The sequence below is a fragment of the Sminthopsis crassicaudata genome, chromosome 3 (assembly GCF_048593235.1).
Source record: "Sminthopsis crassicaudata isolate SCR6 chromosome 3, ASM4859323v1, whole genome shotgun sequence".
NCBI classification, from domain to species: Eukaryota; Metazoa; Chordata; class Mammalia; order Dasyuromorphia; family Dasyuridae; genus Sminthopsis; species Sminthopsis crassicaudata.
The window spans coordinates 99415578-99437082 of NC_133619.1; the positions used below are offsets into that span (position 1 = coordinate 99415578).

At 31.7% G+C, this 21505-nt stretch overlaps 1 protein-coding gene across 1 annotated transcript in view; it reads left to right on the forward strand.

The window, feature by feature from the left end:
• TDRD3 (tudor domain containing 3) overlaps positions 1 to 21505 on the forward strand; it is a 170778-nt gene that overhangs the window by 39214 nt on the left and 110059 nt on the right. The window contains exons 2-4 of the mRNA XM_074299217.1: positions 2328 to 2412; positions 4525 to 4590; positions 17082 to 17242. Of these exons, the coding sequence (XP_074155318.1) occupies positions 2328 to 2412; positions 4525 to 4590; positions 17082 to 17242 (312 nt within the window). The remainder of the gene's footprint in view (positions 1 to 2327; positions 2413 to 4524; positions 4591 to 17081; positions 17243 to 21505) is intronic.

Here is a 21505-nt window from a genome sequence, read left to right on the forward strand (position 1 = left end):
TGCTCCTTTGCCCTCTTTGATCCAACCATATTGGTTTATTTACTTTCTCCACTCTCCATGCTGGATTGCTTTCCTTTTTCATGTCCACTTCTTGAAATCTCTGACTTCCTTCAAATTTCAGTAAAGTATTACCTATAATAGGATGATTTTGTCAGGCTTCTCCAGTTGCTAATTACCTTTCCCTCCAAAGCTGTATTGATTCTACTTTGTATGTTTTGTTTAGGCCTATTTGTATATACATTGTCTCCTTTACAAGTTTAAAAACTTCTTGAGAGCATAGATTTTTTTCCTTTTTTCTTTACATTTCTTTCTTTCTTTTCTTTATATTATCTAATGTGTAATAATTTCTTTTTAAATGCTTGTTGGTTGATTGAATAATTGAAACCAACCTTGAAACTTAGGCGAGAAAGGATCTATAGGTCGATGCTATCATGGAATTTTGTATTTTAAGAGCTGTGACTAAAAATGTAAACTTTAGCATATAGCAATCATAGTTTAGGGTTGGCTATGAGGCAGAATTTATAAATGTCAAAAATAGTTCTAGGAAGTATTTATTGTTTGTCTGGAAGCAGGAGTTGAAAAAGTTGAGTTTGGAGTTTAGAATCAAATTTGAATGCATTGATTTATTAAAATATTTATGAGAGTTACATCAAATTATCAGAGTTGGAATATAAGAACAATTACAATACTGCTTTTGATCGGTAAGATTCATCTTTGCTTCCTTTTGTAGTTAGGACTAATTATTAGCATAGTATGTGGGCTGCTCAAGCCTTAGGGCAAAGAGTGAAGTGGAATTAAGTATTAGACTTGATAATATTCCAGTTATGGTAGCATAGAGAAAGTTAAGAATATGACATTTCAGCAACCTTTAGGGGGATTAGGTTGTCAACCACACAATCTGTCTCAATTATTTTCCATTTCTTTGGTAAGATAGTTTATGCTAATTTTTTAAACTTCTATTTACAAAAGAAATAGGAGAAAAATTGGTTTGCTTTACTACCCCCACCCCCACAGCAGCATAATTACTTTCACCCCTTGCTTTTTCCTCAGTTTCACTCCCTCTCCCATCCCCAAAAAGAAACCCCATATTCCTGTTTCCTTCCCCCCCTCAACACCTACCTCTCCAACTTGGGCAAATCCTCTTCTCATTCTTCCCTGGATCTGTGACCCAGAACTGGGTAGTGTACAACAAAGCTACCAGCTGGCACCTGTCGATATCACAGTGAAACAGGGCTAGTTTTGAGGGTGCCCCAATGTGGGGGCAGATCTCTCTTTTGTCCACTTAGCCCCTGTTGTCAGTAGACTTCTCTGTTACCTTATGCTGACCTGTGCCAAAGACTCCCTGAGACTTTTTTCTGGATTTAAAACTATCTAATACACTTAGTTATTTGTGTTGATTTCTTATCCCTTTACCAGTTTGTAAAAATCCATTAAAGGCATGTATCTTGTTTGTTTAAATTTAAGACAGCCTAACACTTAACACAGTAATAGAGCCTTAATAAATGATTGTTATCTTGCATAGTATTTTTCTTTTCTTTGATTCTCACATACTTTTTTGACTTCCTATGTCCTTTTCTGCTGCATAGTTTGTACCTATTTAATATTTTTTGCATATCTTGTATCTTTTCGGTTCCAACAGCCTTGTTATAATTATTTTTGTATATTCTCCATTGACTGGCACAACATCTTAAACATAAGGACTAGGAGATGAATGAATAAATTCTATGTCCAAATTACTGTGCTAGATACTAAGGAATATTCAGAGATGACTAAAACATGATCTTTGTTCTCATAGACTTTACAATCCAATAAAGTAGAGTTTCAGTCTTTGGCTGTAGAATAGAGAAAAGATAATTAGAATATATAATGATTAAAACTGTAACTTTAATTTCAGTACCATCCTGTTCTAATAAACTTTCTTAACACACCACAGATTTTAAGTCATTTTGCTGACCACCTTTCTTCCTTCTTACTCAGGCTAACCCCTTATCCATTTAAAAAAAATCAAATTACCTGCCCATTGACTCAGTGCTTTCTTCTCTCTGAATATTGTCTTCTATTCATTACCCAGTTAGATATTCTTACTCACACTCATTTTTACATTTTGTTTTCTATCTCAGTACTTGGGCATCTAGAAATCTGTCTTATGGAACCCAGGTACCTGTTGTAGTGAATGGAAAAGGAGTAAAACAAAAGTTGTTTTTCCCTTTCATAAAATCAATTCATGATAGAATTTTTCCTACTAATAAAATGTACTGCAATGTTTTTTTGGGGGGTTGTCTTTTAATTTAAGTACTGTCACACTAAGCATTTTTGTTTTTTAACAGGTATCTTTCAGATGAAGGAATTGAAGCCTGCAAAAGTTCTCCTGATAAAGTCAATATAAATGACATCATCCTGATTGCCCTCAATGTAGGTGATATTTATACATTTTTCTGAAAGAATTTACTGATTTATCTGCTTTATCCAAATACTGTATTTTGGAATATTGAAACAAAACATATAGGATTTTGTGATATTAATAGCTAACACATATTTCCTTAAAGTTTGCAGAGTGCTTTATAATTATCTTATTTGGTAATTCTAATGGAGAATGAGACTAAATTTTTAAAAACATGTCATTTATTTAATTTGGTATCTTAACTCTCAAATCTCAGAGTATTCATCAGAAATTGAATGCTGTTTCTTGAACATATATAGAATTCACTGATAAGAAAATTTAGCAACTTAGTTCTGAACCATAGAGTCTGAATTATAGATGTTGTAATATTTACTATAGTTATATAATACAGATTGAAACTAATTACTCCATTGGTATTTATTTAGAACTTGAAAAATACTTTGGATTTTAATTTCTTCCAAAAAATTCTAGGATCTGAAAAGGAAATGACCTATTCATTTTTTGATGATTTTTGATATACATTTGCCTATTTTGGGATTATTTTTTGCTATATTTTCACTGATAGTTAATCAGTAATGTTCCTGTATCTATGGCTCATTAATATGGAATATGGAAATGGACAATAACGTTAAAATATGTAAAATTTAAGTAAATGGCAAAACAAGGAAAGATTGAAGGATATATATTCTTTTATAAGAGATTTTTAAAGAAATTAAGATTCCATAGTTACTCTCTTGAGTCTTTATTTCATACCATAATAATTTTTGTATTTACCCTTAACCTAGCTAAATATTCTATTCTCTCCCCTTACCTTTAAATTAACTTTTTTTATTCTGTACTTAATTCACTTACTAGTTTCCATGTGATTCCACTAGATTCCATGATCTTCTAAGTAATAATAAAGTAGTAAAAAATAAATTAGTAATTTGTACTAAGTTCTCATTTTTAAGCCATCTTAGTTAATTAAATAATATTCCTATAGTTTATCCCCCACCCCCATTGCCTATTTGTTCAATACTATTCTCACCACTTTCTAGGGCTTTACATTGCAAAAGAGGTAAAAAACTAAAGACTCTGTATGATGGAGATTATAGGTGGAGAATTTCATTTTATTTCATATTCACTGTGTTTTATTTGTGCTGTGCTGTTAAATAAGTCTTAACATTACATTTTCTTTTTAGGAATAATCCTACATCACTACTTATTGCTCTGTATTTGGTTGTTTTGTGGGTTTTGTTGTTGCTGTTTTCACATAGGTAAAATTGTGTTTTCGTAAGTTGTTTAAACTTTTGAAATATAATTATATCATGATAACCCCTTATAATAAATGCCTTGTTATTCCAGTGATTTTGTTCTCTGTGTAGTGCTAGGTACTATATTTTTCATTCTAACACAATTTATAGATTTTATCTGATATTATATGTGAATTTTATAATAAATTCATCTGTAAATATAAAAAGTACGCATTAGAATTGCTAAAGTGCTTGTGTCTAATATTTTGAATTATATCACTGACCTTTAGAAAGATTAAAAAGTAAATGTGTTTTCTGAAACCTGATAGTTTTCTTGGAGAGTATAAAAAGAATTTATGTTAAAATCCTGGGCAAAAATGTATAGAATCTAGCTTCATTTTTCTCTGTTTTTTTTTATTTTTATTTTTTTTCCTTTCTCTTTTAATTAATTAATTAATTGATTGATTGATTTGCAAAGTATATGCATGGGTAATTTTTCCAACATTGACCCTTGCAAAACCCTTTGTTCCCCTCCTTCCCTATCTGGCAGGTAGTCCAACACATGTTAAATATGTTGAAATACATGTAAATCCAATATATACATAGTTAAATTGCTACTCAAGAAAAGTCAGATCAAGGAAAAGGAAAAGAAAAACAGAGAAAGAAAAAAAGATTCATAGCTTCATTTTTCATATATATATATATATATAAAATATCCTAACAGTATATTTCCTAGCCTTTCTGTTGAGAGATGCTATTTCAGAAGACATTCAATTTATATTTATTTTCCTTTTTGTTCTAGCATCTTATGAAGAAATTTAATTCTTTATTCCTCACAGAATTTAAATTTATTTTTCTGATTCTATTTTAATGATATCCTTTTTATTTTAGACAGATTTGAGAACCATTGGCAAGAAATTCCTCCCCAGTGACATTAATGGTGGAAAGGTGGAAAAGGTAACTTAGAATGCTAATATTTTTATTCTAATGGAGAAAATCTTTGGGATCATTTGAAAGATTTGGGTGATGTCTAGCTTTTTCTCCATTCAAATTCTTCAACATTATTTTCATAGGGAAGAATAAGATACATTCTTTTGGTTTCAGAATTTAAATGTACCATTTCAGCAGGAATCTGAGAAGTTTAATTTAAAAGGTATCTTATAAGCATGATTTTGAAGGAAACAAGGACTTATGAGGGGTAGAGGTGAATGTGCATTCCAGGTACAGAGAACTGTTAACAATTCTATGTGTGAGTAATAGCAAGGCCATTTTGTAAGACTAGCATCTGGTAAAGAGTGTATATAATAAGGTTGAGGAAAAAATGTGTTAAAAGTCCTGAGTTAAGGTGGTAATAATGTGAATAATAAGAAGGAAACAGCCACGAATGATATTGTGGAGGCTAATTAATTTAATGTGTAATATTTTGGTAGTGTCTTACTGTCTTATTAGAAACTACTTTATTTAAATCTTTGTATCTTCTTGAAAAAATATGCTGTGCACATAAGTACTTAATGATTGCTAAATGAATAGATTAAAATAGAATAATATACAAAATATGTTATAGACTTTAAAGTTTTATAATTGTGCCCTTTTTTTTTTTCATTCATTTACTGTCATCAGATCTCTTATTGTGATCATAAAAGCACAAGAAAGTAAGGAAATAGAAGAGAACATTGAAGTTAGATGTATTAATACATTGCAAGTGATGTCCTTTCTACTTTTTGCCAGCTTTGAAGAACTGAAAATCTTTTTTTTTATTATTGCCTTCCCTCCCCTTTTTTATGGTATTGCATATTATGATATCATTAAAATCTCATTTATGTATCTTGAATATACTTATTATACTATTATTACATATATTATATATATTATATTATTATACTATTATCTTTTCCCATTAGAGTATAAAAATTTTTTTTTTTCTTTCAGAGACTAGTTGATCAGTGAAATAGGTTAGGTTTACAGGAAAAAATAGTCAATAACTATAGCAATCTAATGGTTGACAAATCCAAAGACTTGAGCTTTTGGGATTAGAAGTCATTATTTGACAAAAAACTGATGGAAAAATGGGAAACTAGTATGATAGAAACTAGGCATTGACCTACACTTAGTACCATATATCAAGATAAGGTTGAAATGGATTAATGACATTGAAGAATGATATTATAAGAAAATATGAAGAACGTAGAATAGTTTACCTCCCAGATCTGTAGAAAAGTAAAGAATTTGTGACCCAAGAAGAATTGGACTTAGATAAAAAGTTTTTGTACAAACAAACTAATGCAGACAAGATTAGAAGGAAAGCAGTAAATTTAGAAGACATTTTTACATTTAAGGATTCTGATAAAAGCCTCATTTTCTAAAATATATAGAGAATTGACTCATTCATAAGAATTCAAGCCATTCTCCAATTGATAAATGGTAAAAGGATATGAAAGATAATTTTCAGATGAAGAAATTAAAATAATTTCTAGTCATATGAAAAAGTGCTCTAAATCACTTTTTTTTATTATAGCTTTTTGTTTACAAGATATATGCATAAGTAATTTTATAGCATTGACAATTGCCAAACCTTTTGTTCCAATTTTTCTCCTTCTTCCCTCCATCCCCTCCCCCAAATGGCAGGTTAATCAATACATGTTAAATATGTTAAAGAATAAATCTAAATCACTATTGATCAGAAAAATACAATTTAAGACAACTCTGAGATACCACCACACACCTCTGAGATTGGCTAAGATGACAAGAAAAGATAATGACGAATGTTGGAGGGGATGTGAGAAAACTAGGATACTAATACATTGTTAGTAGGATTGGGAATAGATCCAGCCATTCTGGAGAGCAATTTGGAACTATGCTTAAAAACCTATCAAACTGTACATAGAGTGTAAAGTCTTTAAGGTTAGTGGCTGCTTTTAATTTTCCTTCATATCACCAGACCAGTGCCTGACACATCATGAATGCTCAATAAATGCTTATTGATTCATTGATTTTTCTATTTCATTTTCCCACATCATTTTGATATTTATGCAAAACAATTCTGACAAAAAATTTCCAAATATTCTTTTTGAACTTTTTAATTTAGCAGTTATCAGTTAAGAAATTATTAAAGATAGGATAGGGTAGATATAGGTACTAGATCTGTTCTTTTATTAGTATAGATGAGATGAGAGATTTTCTTTTACCAACATTAGGGTATTTTTAGGTGAGGAAATTTATGTACCCAGAAATAAAATGACTTGCCTAGAGTCATGGAGCTAATAAAAAAGCAAGCCAAAATCTGATCCACATTTTTTGATTCTTTCCAAACTCTGTGCTGTTTTTGTGCACCACTGTTTACAAAGAATGCTTTATGTTTGTATAATATGAGAGGGATGCTGAGCTGGCAGCTGGTAGCTTATAGATTTAGAAAGTTACCTTCAGTACTGAGAAACCAAGCTACCCTATCCATATATACAACCAATATATGCCAGAGGGGAGATTTGAAATTGATCTTATAGTGGTTTGATTAAAACCAGCTACCCATTTTGCCACACTGCCTCTCAGTATCACATTTCAGTAAAATATGATGTGTTTCTAAATTAAATAAAGCATTTCTAAAACATTTCTTTTTAGAATGTTATGAAATATCTTATATATAGCCTCTTTACCATTTCTATACTTAAAGAAGTTATTGCCCTTCAGGCTCAGAGTTAAGGTTCAGTGTCTATAGGCTTGTTTGCTTTAATTTGTACCAAAAAGCCTGCTTTGGTGGAGCATATGTTTAGTTCCCATATACTAAAATGTTTATTTCCCACAGAAAGATTGATTGAGCTGGAAGGTATTTTGAGAAGTCATATAACCTGTTATTTGAAGTTCAGGCACATAAAAATATGATCTATTTTTTAAAAATACTTAGAGAAATGGATTCTACAAATTCCTTTAGTAATCCATTGTGATTTAACAATCATGAATATCATGAAACTTTTATTATATTTTGCTAAATTCTTTGTTGTAACTTTAAGTTTATTATCTCCTATTTTATTTTTGGAGGAAATGGAGAGCAGTAGGTTACTTGAGACTGATAATTCTCTCCATCTTCTAAGTACTTTATATTCTAAATTAATTAAGCTTAACTCTTTGAATTTATTTTTACTTTGGAGCTTTTTATTTATATTCCCTGTTCTTTGAAGTTTACTCCACAATCTCAGAATTTCTGACAGGTTATAGACTTTCTTAGCACACTAATCTGGAGGAGGTATAACTGTGATTAATCATCTCTCTTTTATTCAACAATGAAAATGATTAAATCCTATAATGCTGCTGATCAAGTAAGTCTTAATGCTTCCCAGTGTTTGCTTTCTTTGTATCAGTCCTACGTTGGTTCTTCTGTACCAAATCTTATCCTTCTAAATGCCCTTTTTTTACTACCACTCAGAAAAAATACCCTTACTTAAGAAATAGGCAATGGAAAGAAATAATTTCATTAACACATTTAAATTAATTTTAACATAATTATTTTTTAAAAAATTTGTTCCTTTCAATACTATTTGATTTATCAATTATGATCATGTAATTAATGATACTAATAGTGAGAATATTCTGGAAAAAAGTTTTTAGAAACAAAATAAAGTCTCAAAAATAAGAAATAATCTGAAGCGCTCTCTCTGAGATCCATTCTTTTTTCAGACATTCTTTTTTATGAGTAAACTTAATATGTATAAATATTAATTTAGAGAAAAGGTAGTTTGTATTGTATTATCTGATAACTTCAAGTTATTAATGATTTTGATGTAGGTGTGTGTGTGTGTGTGCATGCATGTATAATTTTTAGGTTTTTAGTTTTAGTGTTTTGTTTTGTTTTTGTTTTTTTGCAAAAGTGCATTGAGGTAGGTATTTCATTTTTCAAATGAGAAAACTGAGATATGAAAATTTGCCATTTAAATTTAACCATTAACTTGAGGAGCTATGATTTAAACCCAAGTCTTCTGACTCTCCAGGTCATTTTTCTTTCTATTAAATGTCAGAGTTACAGAAGTTTTGAAATAGGCACATAGTAGAGCATGTACATTCAGTAAATATTTCTTAAATTGAATTATATGAAATTGATTTATTCAGTGCCGTTTTCTCATATGTAATAAGAGGGAATTGTACTTTCTAGTTCCCTGCCAGCCTATCTGGCTAATCCTCAGTTTTCTTTTCTGGAATGTTGTATGGGTCATGCCCACCAAATGTGGCTATCTCCAAAGATTGTCCTGGGTCCTCTTCTACTTATCAGTTCCCTTGTATTCAATTTATCACTTCTATTAGATCCTCTCAAACTTGTTCAAAAATGAATTCATTATTTTCCTCTACAAACCTTTTCACTCCAAATTTACCTGTTACTGTTAAGGATGGGTGCCACCTTACATCTCTTTACCCAGGTATGCAAGTTAGGTATTACTCTCAGTTCTTCACTCTAATTTACTAACTATGTATAATCTATTGCTACAGCCTGTTGATTTTAACTTTATAACATCCGTTACATATGCTCCTCTTCTATGACACTGCCACTTCTGGGATCATCATCTCATACCCAGACCATTACAGTAGACTGGTTGTTTGTCTGCCTACTTCAGTCTCTTCTCATGTTAGTCTTTGACTCTTCAGTTTTCAGTGTTCTTAAATCTCAGGATTGATTATGTTGCTTCACTTAATCAACAAAATCCAGTGGCTCCCTTTAAAAATTTTTAGGATCAAACATAATCCAGGATTAAATCTCTGATGTTGGAAGGCCTTCATAACTTCTAGACTGCTTTTTTAGTATTCTCACTTTACCCTCTTCCTCTTTCCTTTCCACATATCCAGTGACTCTGCCCTTGCTGTTCCTTGAACGAGGTATTCCATATTCTGACTATTTTCATTGGCAGTCTCTCAATTAAGGAATGTTCTGCCTCGTCTTTCCTGCCTTTCAAGTCCTCACTAACATTCCATATTCTTGGAAAGTCTGTCCCTTCTCTGTTTTACTTATTTCTAGTTTATCCTGTATATGTCTTATTTGTTTATACTTATTTGAATATTGTTTTTCCCATTAGATTGTGTGCACATTGAAGCTCCTTGCTTTTTCTTCTTTTTTGTATCTCCAGCACTTAACACAGTCCCTAGCAATGTAGTAGACTTTTAATAAATATTTATTGACTGTCTAAATACTTTTTAGCTAGGTGGTACTCACATTCTTAAAATACAACCCATTCTATTGATGTGTAGTTTTAGATTTATGGAAAATTTTTCCTTTTAGAACCAAAATCCATAACCCTTTTATCCTGGTTCTTTCCTTTAAAATCATACTATAGAAATTTGGCTATTTGAAGGCAATTATCATATTTCTTATCTTCTCATCACCAAAGTTATAATTATATTAGATGAAAGTATATTTTTCTTTTTTCTTTTATAGGCTACCAATATAAAGAATTACTAAGTTTCTAAATTGAAAAACTTGTTTCATATTTAAATGATCTAAAAATAAATCTAATAAATGGAAAGAGTGTTTGCATGGTATAAGCTTGGGAACATTTTTAAGAAGACTAACAATTTAGGATTCTGTATTATCAGTTTTATAAATTTATAGTTTTATTTAAGACAGGAATTCTTAGCCTTTTTGTTATCTTAGCAATCTGATAAAGAATATAGACATTTTCTCAGAATATTTTTAAGTGCATAAAAGAAAATAGTTGTTTTTATAAAAAAAATTAGTTTTCAATTTAAAATATGTTTAGAATCCTTGACATGTTTAGAATGCATGATTAAAATCATCAAATGATTCCAAGTAAACCACAAAATAAATACCAAAAAAGCCTTTGTCATGAAACCAAAATATATTACTTAAAAATTATAAATCTTAAAGAATTGAACAACCTGGTGTGATTGTTTTTACATTAATAAGTATCCTAACCAAGATGAACTTAGTTGTTTAAGAAAAACAAAAAAAAAACTTTTATTTAAAGTAGATAATGTGAAGAAATTGGGAATTTAGGTATTTAAAAAAAAAATCCTCACATTAAAAGTACTTTGTCTACTTGTGTAAGACTTATGTCTAATAATGCAAATGTGGACCTAAATTGGACCTAAATTGATTATGAGAAATTAGTGTAACTTGTCTATTTTACTCAAATTATGAGCATTACCAATATCAACCACAAGATGGCTTTGCTGCCTTGAAATTTAAAGTTAAGACATTTTTGTAAATTTGTTTAAAGACACAAACATTTTCTTCTTTACTTTAGAGTAGGTTCTGTGAATTTGTTACCAAAAAGTTTACATTTCTTTATTTTTTACATCAAATAGCATGATTTTTCTAGTTTTCATTTTAATGAAATGTTGAACATATTTTCAGTGAAATATATTGTCAAACATTAAGTTGTAGCTATCAACTAGTTTAACAAGAATTATTGTTATTAGTAGGATTTATGTGTAGTTTTAAACATAGTTTCTAGCATTTATGTTTTCTTGATATTTTGATGATTGAAATTTAAAAACTTTCAGAAAATAACTTATAGGTTTTTTAATAAAAGGGAATATTAAGGAACAGATCCCTTTTTTAAAAAATAGAATTTTACAAGGACAGGGCACTCTCTAGACATTTTTCTCATTTGATCCTTACAGCAGTCCTGTAATGTATGTAATCTGTTTGACAGAAATGGAAACACTGTCTCCTGATCACACAATTATTAACTGAAAGAAGCAGAATCAGAAGCCAGATTTTTCTGACTCTTAAGTCTCTTACTATACCATAATGCCTCTCAATTGGGAAGGACATGTCTGGGATTCCCTCATTATTTCTTCCCTTTTTTTTATAAAGGCCCCAAATCATATTGTTTACTTGTTTGCTTCTTGACTTCTGTTTATTATTTACTGTATCAGTCTCCTGTCTTATTCTAGCAGAGTTATGAAGCAATAAAGACAGTGAATAATAGGATAATAAGTAAGGGGGAAGAGCAAAGAAAGGTAGCAGCTGCTGATTGGTAGAAATGGCTAGATCATTTTTGTTCCTGGATATTTCCTGTTTGTTGATTCGATCTTACAACATTTGCTGATGTATCCTTGTGATTGGCTTGACCATATTAGCGTGATGTTTTTTTTGTTGTTTTTTTTTCTCTTGGAAGTCTGAATAGAAAAGTATTAAAGGAATCCAGAGTGAATTATGAGAAACCAACAGAATCTCATACTTCATAATTTCATAAGTTCCAAATCTCATGAACCCATTTTGACCTTATCTTGGTATATAATGTTAGATATGGGTCTATGCCTACTTTCTGCCATAATAGTTTCCAATTTTCCTAGCAGTTTTTGTCAAATATTGAATTCTTATTCCAAAAGCTGGAGTCTTTGGATTTGGCAAATATTAGGTTATTATAGTCATTGGCTATTTTGTTCTGTGAACCTAACCTGTTCCACTGATCAACTTCTCTATTTCTTAGCCAGTACCAAATGGTTTTGGTGACTGCTGCTTTATAATGTACTTTTAGATCTGACACAGCTAGGCCGCTTTTATTTGCTTTTCTCTTTATTAATTCTTTTGAAATTCTTGACCTTTTATTCTTCCAGATGAATTTTTTCTAGGTCAGTAAATTTTTTCTGTTGTTATTTTTTCTAGGTCAGTAAAATAGTTTCTTGGGAGTTTGATTGGTATAGCACTAAATAAATAGATTACTTTAGGGAGTATTGTCATCTTTATTATAAATTCACTCTACCTATTCATGAGCACTTGATATTTTTCCAATTGCTTAGATCTGACTTTATTTGTGTGAAAGTGTTTTGTAGGTTTGCTCATATAGTTGCTGATTTTCCCTAGGCAGATGGATTCCCAAATATTTTATACTATTGGCACTTACTTTAAATGGAATTTCTCTTTGTAACTCTTGCTGTTGGATTTTGTTAGTGGTGTGTCTGAGCTGGCGTCTGTGTTCAGCTGTTTGTGTTAGGCTGCCTCCCTCCCATTTCCAATTAAAACAGACCTTTTCTGGTCTGTTTTCTCCCCCTAGATTTTCTGCCACAAGGAGACTGCACTGCCCCACGGCTCTGCATTGTATGTGCTGGCGTTTGTACTCAGCTGGTTGCCCTGGCTATCTCCCCATTTCCAATTGAAATTGATCTTTTCTAGCAATCTTCAAAATTATCTTCTGCTAATAATTTGTTGCACTCCCAATACTTGTAGGTTCTGCTCGTCCAAAGCTATTTCAGAGGCTGGATTTCATTAATTTGTGTGAGGGTTATAGAGAAGGGTCAGAGAGAAACGTGTTGTCTGTGCTATCTTGGCTCCACTCCCAGAAGTCCTGTCCTTGAACTTTTGGCTACTGTGCATTTACCTCACAACCCTTGTCCCTAATCTTGCCAAAAAGGAGGCTATTTGGGTGGCAAATAATAAGAATAATAATAAGAATAGTTAAATAAAGTAAATCCACACATTGGCCATGTCTGAAAATTATGTATCTCATTCTGCACTTCTGGTTTATCACTTTTATATGAAGAGGTGGGGAAACAGCTTTCATAGCATGTTTTCTGAAATCATGATCACATTAGGGTCACATCTTAAGTCCTTTACAGAGAGTAAGTACTCTAAGCATTTCAGCAGTCATCTCTTTATTTTCCAGAAAGGTTTACATTTATGGTCAATCTTCTATCTTTATCTTTTGGTTTTCAGTTTAGAAAGTGGGTTTCTCAGATTATTTCTAATTTGAATCCTTTAGTCTTTTAGGTATTGATTATAGAGGCTAGTATTATTATTTTGGGTGATAAGAGGAGACCCTTTAGTGCAAATAATAAACAAGGTAAATTATCTTTTCTTGCTGTTTATCTTGATAAAATTTAGAATACAATTGAACTTCTAAGTCATGAATTTGTTTTCTGAATTGAGAAATTACTTTTCCTTGCCTTCTTGAAGGCAGTAGTTATATTTACTATGTTATTTGAATATTTTCTATGTAAGCATAGCATAAAGCATTTTTTAACACAATATTTTTGCTTGACTATTATCATTCTGATTGATATATACAGGTCAAATATGATACTTCATTAGATCTGTGATCTTATCAGTGTATAGTGCATGCATTGTACCTTCTCATCCTGCATAACTCCTGCCTATATTCTCCTGATTCCTTTGGGGATGATGTATACAAAATACAGGAAGCCTGTGGTTTATTTATTATCCCTTGTCATAGACCCTCCTCTTTCGTTTCTATCATAAACTTAAAATTTAATGATATTTCAACCAGGGATAAGGACTGTTATTGAAAACTTCCACATGAGGAAATTCCCTCTCTCACTTAGGTCAACATGATCTTATGGAGTTGTTTATGCAAATATTCTCAAACTTTTTCCACTTGATACCCCTTTTTGTCCAAGAAATATTACATGATGCTAGGTATATAGATATATAAAATAAGTATACAAATCAAACATTTATTAAAAATAAATCATAATTTCTTTATTCCACATTCTGTTACAAGACCCCAAATATGGGGTTATGACCCACAGTTAAGGAAGCTGGGATTTAGAGCAACAGTTTCTGAAGTGTGATCTAGGGACTGCTGGGGTTGCCTTTCAGGGCATTTACAAATTCAAAATTATTATCATAATAATAAAAGGATGTTTAAGTTTGTAATATTAATAGATATCACTAAGATTAAACAAAAAGTCTTTGGGTACAGGGGATCTTCATTATAGATAATATCTAGTAAAGAAGATGAGGCCTAAGGAATTTCAGTAACTTGCCCAAGGTCACAGAGATCTTAATGGTGATCTTGGATTTGAAGCCTGATCTTCTGACTCCAGATCTATTGATCTTTGCATGGTATTCTGCTGCTTCCCAGTCAGAGTTGTGCAGGACTTGGAGGATTATGGAGACAGGTGTAGTTGTTTCAGCTAAGCCACAGCATATTTCCAGTGATGATCTGTACTTAAGAAATTGTGTTAGGATGTCACTAAGGAAATAGCAACAGTGAGGGAGAGCAGGTGAACAGTCAAAATTCTTCCACTAGTATCCGCAGTATAATAAAATCCTCATTTTATAAAGACCTACAAAATGTTGGGTGGGTTATTTGTGGAGGAGTCATTGAACAGCATGGACAAGCATCATATTGGATGACAAGGCATGGGTGGTTGTGATCTTTCCTGATGGAGAGATTACCCATATTGATAAGATCATAGGTCTATTGAAAACTCCAGAAAGTGAGCCTTATCAAAACTATTTTGGTCTGTGGAATTACATTAATAAGATAATATTGTATACTGATGAAGGATAAACATTGAATAGATGCGTTAAATTGCATACTTTAGGAGCCGTAGTATTTTCTAAGTTGTTAATTATGGAAGAATCAGAGAAACTTCATGATTAGACATACTGAGGCTTAAGTGGTGGACTTCATTCTTCTGTATGGTAGATTTAATTGAAGATATCTTTAAAACAAAAGACAGAAAATAAATTTGTTGAGTTCATTCAGGGAGAAACATGTTTATATTATTTTGGCCTAGATAAGGAACAGAATATTGATTAAATTAGCCTGGAAATAGTATGAAGGATAAAATGTAAAGTAGTTATATGGTATTTTGAGCATAGAAGTAAATAGACATAATTTCATATGATTCTCTGTTTCATGAACCTTAGTTTTTTCTTCCCAGTTATGTTGAAAGCATCCTGAGGCCAGCAATAATGTTTTCTATACTTTCTGCTTATAACACTTAGCATAGACTTGCACCTGTTTTAATGCTTAGTAAAAATTTGAAGATTGATTTTATTCTTTTGTGAAGTATTTTGTGGAAGGTGAGGGTACTGTTTTATACGATGGGAACCTTTGGTGGAATTTTGAGAACAAAAATGATGTTTTCCTACCTCTTTAACACTTTCCCTTCCCTCAAAGGAAAAAAAAAATGATAGGGAAAATAAAAGCTTCTTGAAGGTCTAGAGGAACTTTAAAAATTCATACCTATATAGTGAAGTTGTGCCAGTAGAAACAGAAAGTAAGATGAATATTTTGTCATTATCTTCAACTTAGTTTTCATTAATTTGTAGTTTCTGCAACATTATAAATGAAGGCAAAATGTTATTCTACTTTGAGAAACATAGTAAGAAATGAAATGTTTTATTATGATTTATATATTTATAGGTAATTGTATATTCTATGATCATGTACATATAAATTAGAAATAAATGTAAAACTAGAAAATGGGATCAGAGGACCACGTTGAAGTTTGTGGAATATTCCCTTTATTAAATACTTAGCTGTCATTTCAGCTAATAATATTTTTGGCTTTTATGTGAGAGGGCCTATTTCAATAAAGTTTGAATGAGAAAATTTTTAAAAGTTACTAGAACAAATTTCCTATGTATAGTTTTCTTATTTTCTTCAAACTAGTTACTAATTTAAAGTTAATTTGTGCTACTAAAATTATATTTTTAAAAATCTTTTTTTCTTTTTAAGTGAAAAATTCAGTACTTTATATAAAATCACTAATTTTCTCTCACCCTGAATTAGTAGTTAAATAATTATTTTCTTGAATATTAATGTATTCTGAGGAAGGCAATTTAAAAACTTTTGGGACATACGTAGGGGAACTTAAAAAATGAGTTAATCATTTCACATTGCTTTTATTATTTGTTGAAATTGTAAATTAATCTATGATATACAGAAATAAAAGGTGTACAAAAAGGAATAATCAAGAGATTAATTATAATAATGATAGAGCATTTTTGTTAACATTCTTAAAGGTATATAATCTTATAATATTAAGATAGATTTTACTGTCACTTCTCAAATATTGTGCTATTTTTAAATGCTTAGTATAAAAACCTTTACCAAATTAATTTTTTTAGTAGAAATGGATGGCCTATAAAAAAGTAAATTTCTTCTTTTGTTTCAGAAATGCAAAACTAAATTTAAAAATATTTATAAATACTACCTACCTATGTGGATGCACTATTGCTCAGAAAAAATTTGAAGTGAAATTCTTAGCTAAGGGAGAAAAATATTCGATTTTACCAGAAGAGGGCATATTCATATCTTTGTGTGTTCTGAACAAAAGCATCTTTACAAATATATGTACCACTTCAAAGGAGAAGGTACCTTAGAAACCAGAATTTCACGTAATAAATAAATATCAGAAGTCAAAAATTTATAGTACAGAATTCTAAAATCTTTTGATATCTTTTTATGGCATCATAACTCTTTCCAAAGATTTTCTTTTTGTTTTCATTTCTAAAAATGGAATTAGACTCATGTATGCTTGAGAAAGATACCTGTTTTTTAAGACCTTTTCCCAAAAGAATTTCTTTTAAAACATGAAGCTACTAAAGTAGAAATGATATCTCTAATGTAATTTTAGATTGTCTCTATTTAATGAATTTTTAAACTGCATGATACTAACAAACTACTAAACAAAAAATCACTAAAAATGAAGACAAGTTATTCGAAAATAATCCATCTTTGTCTTTACAGCTTGAAGGCCCATGTGTTCTACAGATTCAAAAAATTCGCAATGTTGCTGCTCCAAAGGATAATGAAGAATCTCAAGTTGCACCAAGGATGCTACGCTTGCAGATGACTGATGGCCATATAAGTTGCACAGCAGTAGAATTTAATTATATGTCAAAAATTAGGTGACTGACACATTTATAAATCAAATTTGTATTTTGAGTTTTTAAAATTAATGTTTGCTTTTTGGAATGTGGAAGTTTTGGGATTACACAGAAGCTTCATGCTAATATATCATGAATCCAAGAAAAAATTGGAATTATTCTACATTTGTGGGGAGAATAAATAATATCACACACACAAAATCTGAAATTGATGATATCTTAAGAGACAAGAAAATACTGGTTATTTATCTATTGTTTTGGAATCTGCAGAGAAGTAGTGTTATATGCAAAATAAACTGCTTTTTAGGGGATTTAGAGGATATTTGTTTGGGCTTAGAGATGAGCTTTTGAAAAAAATGCTTTTGCTCCCTTCAGGAGAAATTCTTTAATTGTGCTAGGTTGTGGTTATATGTGGGAACTGATGATAGTTAAATTTTGCTTTAGAATTTAGATTACAAACAGAGATTTTAAGTGTTCTTTTTGGAAAACACTAGTTCTTTAATGTCATGTTAGCTGTTAGTCTTCTAGATAGTATAGAATTACCACTGCTAGTTGGTACAGTAAATTGAAGACAGCATAAAAAGAGCACTGGGAGTCTTTAAACATATTTTCAAGTCCCTGTTCTGCCAGGTATGTCACCTTGGTCAGATTATTTCACATTAGGATTTAGCTTATTCAATCAATATTTAATAAACATGAAACTTCTCCTTTATTCCAGACACTGTGCCAAGTGCTGACCATTAAAGAAAGAGACAAAAGACAGTCCTTGCCCTCAAGGAGCTTGCAATCTAAAGACAACAAACAAACAAATATTTACAAAGCAATATAGGACAAAAATAATTAAAAGGATAGCACTCGTCTTAAGGGGGCTTAGAGGAAACCTATTGTAAAAGGTGGGATTTTAGTTGGGACTTAAAGCAAGGGAGGTTAGTGGTTGGAGTAGAGGAGGGAGAGTGTTCTAAACATTTGAGAATCATGGACAAAGAGAAATTAATGAAATCCTTGAAAGCTGATAATAGCACCAAGTGAAGTAGTATAGAAGAAGAGGGGCTCAGGAGAGTATTCTGAGGGATAACAGTGGTTAAGAGAACATGATGTGTAGAAGGATCCACGAAAGGAGACAAAAAGAATGGTTAGATAGAATGAAAACCAAGAGAAGGTGGTTTTCTGAAAACCTGGAAGGGAGGGAGTATCAAGGAAGAGAAGGAGTGATCAACAGTGTCCAGGTTTGTAGAGAGATCCAGGAAGACTAAGGGAAAAACCATTGGATTTGAGAACTGAGATTATTAGTAGCTTTCGGAGAACCCTGGAAGGTTTGAGGAGGGATGAAAGTTTTGGAAGAATTGCTATAGAAAAGTGTGATGGTGAGTGGATGAAAGAGCAATAGTGGATGGAATTGTTTATTAGCAGAAGGTTGGCAAGATGATAGTGGAGTTTACCAAGAAGTTCACCAAGATGGGGAGAAAAGGAAAGAATGGCTAGTGCAGAGGACATGGTCTTGGAGAGAATTGTAGGATCATGGTAAGGATAGGCAGAAGAAGAGATGGAATTGATTGAATATGGGAATTTCATAATTCTTGGACATAAAGGCTTCCATTTGTGAATGCTGGCAAGATCAATATGTCTCAAGTGGAATGGAGGATTATCTCATAAGAAAGAATAGTTTGAGGAACTGAGTACTTGGGGTATTTGAGGGAGAATCCATATGTATGTTGAATTCCCTTAGATGACAATGGGAGTTGTTGAGAGAAAAATTGTAAGCTGGGTATTGAACTCATTGGGAAAGAAATGAGAGTTTACCTTGGAGACTGTAGAGATCTATTAGGATTTTGATTAGGTGATGCATATGAATAACATGAAACTCAAAGAAAGATTACTGAATAATTGAAGAAAGCACTAGAAGTGGCAGTTTGGAGCAAGAAGTATTTCATCTCACCCACAGTGACTCATGAGTCAAAGAATGTTGGTGAAGATGCAGTCAATACTAGAAAGGATGGCCAGTCATTTTGTGAGCAGGAGAAAGTCAGGTTTCTTAAGAGCTGGGGGGAAAAAAGATGGCAGAGGAATACATTTGATATGAATCAGTTTGTTGCTTATGGAACATGCATTTCAGAAAGTATAAAGGAAGGGATGAGTGGAATTAGTATGAAACTTAGGGGTGGGAGGGGTGGGGGCATGGAATGAGCAACTGGGTCATAGAGGGTGTGGAATGAGGGTTGAATAATGATTTATAAGAATTTATAGAGTTATTACAATGTGATGGGTATGATATGAGGTTATTAATTTTTTGAGTGGAGGGCATTACTCCTAGATCTTCAAAGGACAAGCATAACAGGAGACAGGAGACCTATAGTAGAAAGGAAGATTGTTCTTTGCATTAAAGTTCTCTATATCCCACTTAAGAGATTGTGCTGGCAGTAGGAGGTGGCAGGTACTTTATGCTGCTACAGATGAAAGTGGTTGCTTTTAGGCATATGGAAGAGGCCCAATCTGATTGGTTGCTCATCCTGCAGCCTTTCCTCAAGGAAAATGCGAGCCTAGCTGAAGAGGGAAGGAGGAGAGCATCAAAAATCTGAGGTGTAAAGACTTGTCATCTTAACAGATTGGCAGTGAGGTGGTAGTAGAAAGTTGGACTATGGAGTCTTTTAACTCTGTTTATCTTTAAAATTCTCCATTTCCATATACCTAGTATGCTTTTTTCAAGATTCAAAAAATTCTTTTTGATCTAGCATATTTTCATAGATGATAATATATTTAGATTCTGGTTTGTGAGATTTTAAAATGATATAAACTAGTAGACTGCTTTTGTTTCCTTTCCCCATCTTCTTAGCTGGAGTTCCTTTATTTTTTGCTCTTGTGTTGTTTTAGAAGAAGCAAATGGCTTGGGATATTGAAGTGAACTTGGAGTCTGGAATACCTAAATTTCAATTTGGTCATGGACACTTACTGGCTCTGTGACCTGACAAGTCATCTAAACTCTCTGAATTTCTTCATCTACAAAATGGGGATGGTAATAGCACCTACTTCCTGGGATTGTTGTGAAGATCAAATAAGATATTTTTAAGAGACTTTTCAAGTCTTAAAGCCTTATATTAATGCTAGTAGTTACATTATTTTTAATCTTATTTTTCTTGTTATTATCATTACATTTTAAAATTAAAAAAAAATTTAGACTTCAGCATGTTAACTATCTGTCCTACATAATATCACTTGCAAATTTAATAAACAAATCACCTATTCCTTAATTCAAATCTCTGATTAAATTAAGATCCCTAAAATACTATGCAGAAGACAAGATCTCATGTAATCATTTTTGATTGTTTTTTGGGTCCAACTTCCCATCTGAGTCTTCAGATTCCAACTAATTATACTATCATCTAGACTATATCTTTGCATCTTTTCAGTAATAATAATAATAATATGAGAAAATTTTACCAAATAAGTCAATAAAATATAGGCAAACTATATTTAGTTTATTCTGATCTACAAGTTGATATGTTAGTATTCCATTAATTTAAATTTCTAATGTGTTGTTTAGTATACCAGTACAGATTGCAACTTCTCTATGATTTAATCTAAGGCTCACAGATGCTAAGAGTTAGAGGAAGTCTTTCTGACTCTGAGTCTGGTCTTCTCTATCCATTATGCCTTGCTGCCTTGGTGATTTCATCAACCTGGTCAAAAAAAAAGGAAATAAAGTTCATTTAGACTGATCCATTCTTGGTGAAATCATGCTGGGTTTTTTTTCTGATCAAATCTTCCTTTTCTAAATAGTTATTAACTATATGTTTCAGAATTTTGTAAAGAAATCAAACTCAGTGTTTTTTAGTAAATAGGACCTGCTTCCTTATTTTTTGGGGAAAATTAGCATATCTTTTATTCTCTGTCCTGGAATCTATCTTCTCTTCTCCATGATCTTTAACATCTCTGATACTGGTGCTCATCAGTCATATCTGCCACTTCCTCTTTTCCCATCAACTTTAGTTCATTTGAGAGTCTAGTTACTCCAACCACTATGGGAAACTGAGTGATCTCATACTATTATCCTATTTATCTTGGTTATTTGTTCCTTTTTAGCCATAATTGTTTGGTGCTTTCTAGTCCAGACTGGATCAGTTTTTCTCTTTGGCAGAAAAAAACGATCAGAATAAGAATTGGGCAGCTCTTTGCTTTGTCAGATGTGATTGTCCTGTCCATTTTAGTTGCTGGTCTTGCCTCTTTATTGATCTCCCATTTTTTCAAGTTGGATAAAAAATTCTTAGGTTAACTTGCCATCATCTGTGC